General features: G+C 37.6%; 1 protein-coding gene across 1 annotated transcript; it reads left to right on the top strand.

Moving 5' to 3' along the window:
- The first annotated feature begins 223 nt into the window (after positions 1–223).
- Positions 224–3,097, top strand: LOC123918696 (DELLA protein 2). Its single transcript, XM_045970819.1, has one exon. The coding sequence runs from the start codon at positions 1,061–1,063 to the stop codon at positions 2,669–2,671; it is 1,611 nt and encodes a 536-aa protein (XP_045826775.1). The 5' UTR covers positions 224–1,060; the 3' UTR covers positions 2,672–3,097.
- Positions 3,098–4,058: the final 961 nt, after the last annotated feature.

Raw genomic sequence — 4,058 nt, 5'->3', positions numbered from 1 at the left:
TAATAGGGATGGCAACGGGCGTCCATGGGTGCGGGTTTGACACTTACCAAACCCACACCCGAAATCATCACCCAAACCCAAACCCAAAGGTTGTTCGGGTGGCAAAACAACACCTACGCCCACACCCATTGGGTTCGGGTTTTTTCCACCCAAACCCAAACCCGCAGCACATTTGAAAATAATTTGCAAATTTAAGAAATTAAATTCCAACATAGACTTTGAATTAAATTACAACTAAAATTAAGGTCTTCCAAGGAAATTCAAACATAGACTTTCAAGAAATTACAACATAGACTTTCAAGAAATTAAATTACAACTAAAATTTAAGGTCTTTCAAGGAAATTGAAGGAGACTATGAGGGTAATTAGATAATTATAAAATATTTCGGGTGGGTGTATGAGTTTCGGGTGTGGGTTTGACTGATACCAAATTCACACCCATATTATCGGGTGTCACCCGAACCCAAACTCAAACCCAATCAAATTGGATTTCACCCGTTAACTTGAGTTTGAATTCGGGTAGATCTCTCGAGTTTGAGTTTTTTTGTCATCCCTACTTTCAAATAAGCAAGTCGTTCTTTCTAAGATGTAAAAATGAAAAATAACCATCTTGTTGTTTCTGACAAAAAAGCGAGAAATAGAAACAAAGTAAAAAACATAAATGTATATTTTGTTTGGATCTTATCTGTTACTGTTAAAACCCTGCCAGCCCGGCCTTTTGATTGGGTCTCGAGCCTCTCACGAGCGTCCGTTTTCTCCTCTCTTTCCATTTTTATTTATTTATTTATTTATTTTTTCGTCCTTCTGTCACCTCTTTTTATTTATCTTTTTCAAATATCCTAATTTCAATTATTTCCACAAGAAAAAAAGAATTCGGATATATATCAGTTTTACGGGTATATCATTGTGTTGATGAAACAAAGCAAAGAAAAAAGTTAGAAACACTAACCAGCAATAGAACCAACCAGTATTGAAAAAAAAGTCACAATCAAAAAACAGAAAATACTAATAGAACTTTTGTGTTTGTGTGAGTGTGAGAGAAACCGAAGAAGAAGAAGAAGATGAAGAGAGAGCATAAACAAGAACACGAAGATGCTACCATGAGTGGTAGTAAATCAGAGATTTGTTGGGAAGACGACGGTGGTATGGATGAACTTTTAGCTGTGGTTGGTTACAAAGTGAAATCATCAGACATGGCTGAAGTTGCTCAAAAGCTTGAACAACTTGAACAAGCTATGGGTAATTTTCAAGACCAAGATGAATCAACCATCGCTCAACAACTCTCAAACGACACCGTTCATTACAATCCTTCTGATATTTCCAACTGGCTTCAAACTATGCTTTCCAATTTTGACCCTCAACCTGATCCAACCGTTTCATCTTCTTCCGATAATGACCTCAACGCCATTCCCGGTAAAGCTATTTACGCCGCCGCTAACACTGTTGTCCCTGTCGTCGATGATGATGATGATAATGATGATTTTCCTTCTCCGAAACGAGTTAAACGAACTGACTCAACTCGTCCTGTTGTAATGGTGGTTGAAACACAAGAAAAAGGGATTCGTCTTGTTCATACTTTAATGGCTTGTGCTGAAGCAGTTGAACAGAACAATCTAACGGTTGCAGAAGCTTTGGTGAAACAGATCGGTTACTTAGCTGTGTCACAAGAAGGTGCTATGAGAAAAGTTGCTACCTATTTCGCTGAAGGTTTAGCTCGGCGAATCTACGGTGTATTTCCACAACATTCTATTTCCGATTCACTTCAGATCCATTTCTATGAAACTTGTCCTTATCTCAAATTCGCTCATTTCACTGCGAATCAAGCTATTCTTGAAGCTTTTCAAGGAAAATCTAGGGTTCATGTTATTGATTTTTCGATCAATCAAGGGATGCAGTGGCCAGCGCTTATGCAAGCACTTGCTTTACGTCCTGGTGGTCCACCTGCTTTTCGTCTCACCGGAATTGGTCCACCGGCGTCTGATAACTCCGATCATCTTCAACAAGTTGGTTGGAGACTTGCTCAGTTTGCTCAAACGATTCATGTTCAGTTTGAATATCGTGGTTTTGTTGCTAATAGTCTTGCTGATCTTGATGCTTCGATGCTTGAACTCCGTTCACCGGAAACTGAATCTGTTGCTGTTAACTCTGTTTTTGAGCTTCATAAACTCAACGCGCGTCCCGGTGCGCTTGAAAAGGTTTTTTCTGTTATCCGTCAGATTCGCCCGGAGATTGTTACCGTTGTTGAACAAGAAGGGAATCATAACGGACCGGCTTTTCTAGACCGGTTTACTGAGTCACTTCATTATTACTCAACTCTGTTTGACTCGTTGGAAGGTTCATTGGTTGAACCGCAAGACAAGGCTATGTCGGAGGTTTATCTAGGGAAACAAATCTGCAACGTGGTGGCGTGTGAAGGAACGGACCGGGTTGAACGTCATGAGACTTTGAACCAGTGGAGGAACCGGTTTAATTCAGCTGGGTTTTCTCCGGTTCATTTGGGTTCTAATGCTTTCAAGCAAGCGAGTATGTTGTTAGCACTTTTTGCCGGTGGGGATGGTTACAAGGTGGAAGAGAATGATGGTTGTCTTATGCTTGGTTGGCATACTAGGCCTTTGATTGCTACTTCTGCTTGGAAACTCGCCGCCGTTAACTCTGTGGTGGTTTCACACTGAGTCAACTCGTGCACAGTTGTACACCACCCAATTTTTGTGGAAGAAAAAAAAAAGGAAAAATTAATTGATACCCACAAAAAAAGGAAAAAAAAAAGATGGGTTCTTTGTGGGGTTGGGTGGACAATGTGCAATTGTGCCTTGCTGAGCTGTGAGCACTGATTGCCTGAGACCAACAGACCCACCATTGTCCATTCTCTCTCTTTCCTTATCTCTTCCTCTTTCTCTCTGTTAATTTACTTTTTTTTTTTTGTCTACCTTCTCTGTTCATTGTTTTAACCTTGGGTTGGAATTGGAATCTCTTGTAATTTTTCAGGGTTGAAACTTGAAATCAAAAGGGTTAAGGTGTATTTAATTTATGTTTTGACATAATGTAGTTTGTTTGGTGGTAATAATAAATAGAATCTTCTTTTATTTTAATTGAAAAAATTAATTAAGTGATTAACTAGTAGTACTAGTGATTTTGATTTGATGATTGAGATTAGTATACTATGGTATGAGCTATCATTGTCAAGTTAAGAATGATGGTAGCTTCTGTCTGATCATGGAGCCAGATTTGACAGAATTGGTATGAAAGTGAAGTTACCAAAATGGAGAATCAATTGCCAGCTACTTTGCATTTTAGCACAGATAAAGCAGTTTTACCTTGTGTGGATTCCGTTCATGAACTGAGTTTTTCATACAGCAGCAGCATCTAACTGCAATGCTTGTTTATGCATAATAACAAAATTACTGCTATATTAATACTATGGTTTTTTATGTCAGAGGAAGCACAGTCTTAAGAAAGTGAACAAAAGTGGTGATAAGGATCACTTTAGTAGTGTCATGATCGTCCATCTTTGTAGTGCTACTATTTACCTTTAAAACTCATTTTCAACTGTTATTACCTTTTCAAGTTTTAATATTTTTAACCCTTTTTTTTTTTGCCTAATTTTTACTGGGTTTACTTCAAAATAATCAGTTTTTGAGTTTATTGAAGAGGATCATCAATTAAATTCTGATTTCATGGACCCATCTAACATCTATTGTAATTTTAATGTATATATATTTTTGCTTATAATCACTGAGAGTATCTTAAATGAAGCATCATTCATATTTCATACACAGTTCATTTGGTCAAAGTAAAAATGAAAACCTCAATTGACTTGTTCTTTTATTAACTTTGTTGTTGATAACTTTGATTGTACCAACAACAACTACAGAAAATTAGTAGTATTATACTATTGGAGTCTTTAGGAATCTCGAGTTCCTGTGATCCTCTGGCAGAGAAAACCTGATATGTTTTCCCCCTGGTGTCTCTTTGTTTCTCTTGCATCTTACCCTCTCTATTATTTTAATTGATTTTTCTCAATTCTAAACATGAATTACTGAACACTCTGGCAACAGTGGC

Source organism: Trifolium pratense, linkage group LG3, assembly GCF_020283565.1.
Source record: "Trifolium pratense cultivar HEN17-A07 linkage group LG3, ARS_RC_1.1, whole genome shotgun sequence".
NCBI classification, from domain to species: Eukaryota; Viridiplantae; Streptophyta; class Magnoliopsida; order Fabales; family Fabaceae; genus Trifolium; species Trifolium pratense.
This window is presented reverse-complemented; position numbering and strand designations above follow the sequence as displayed.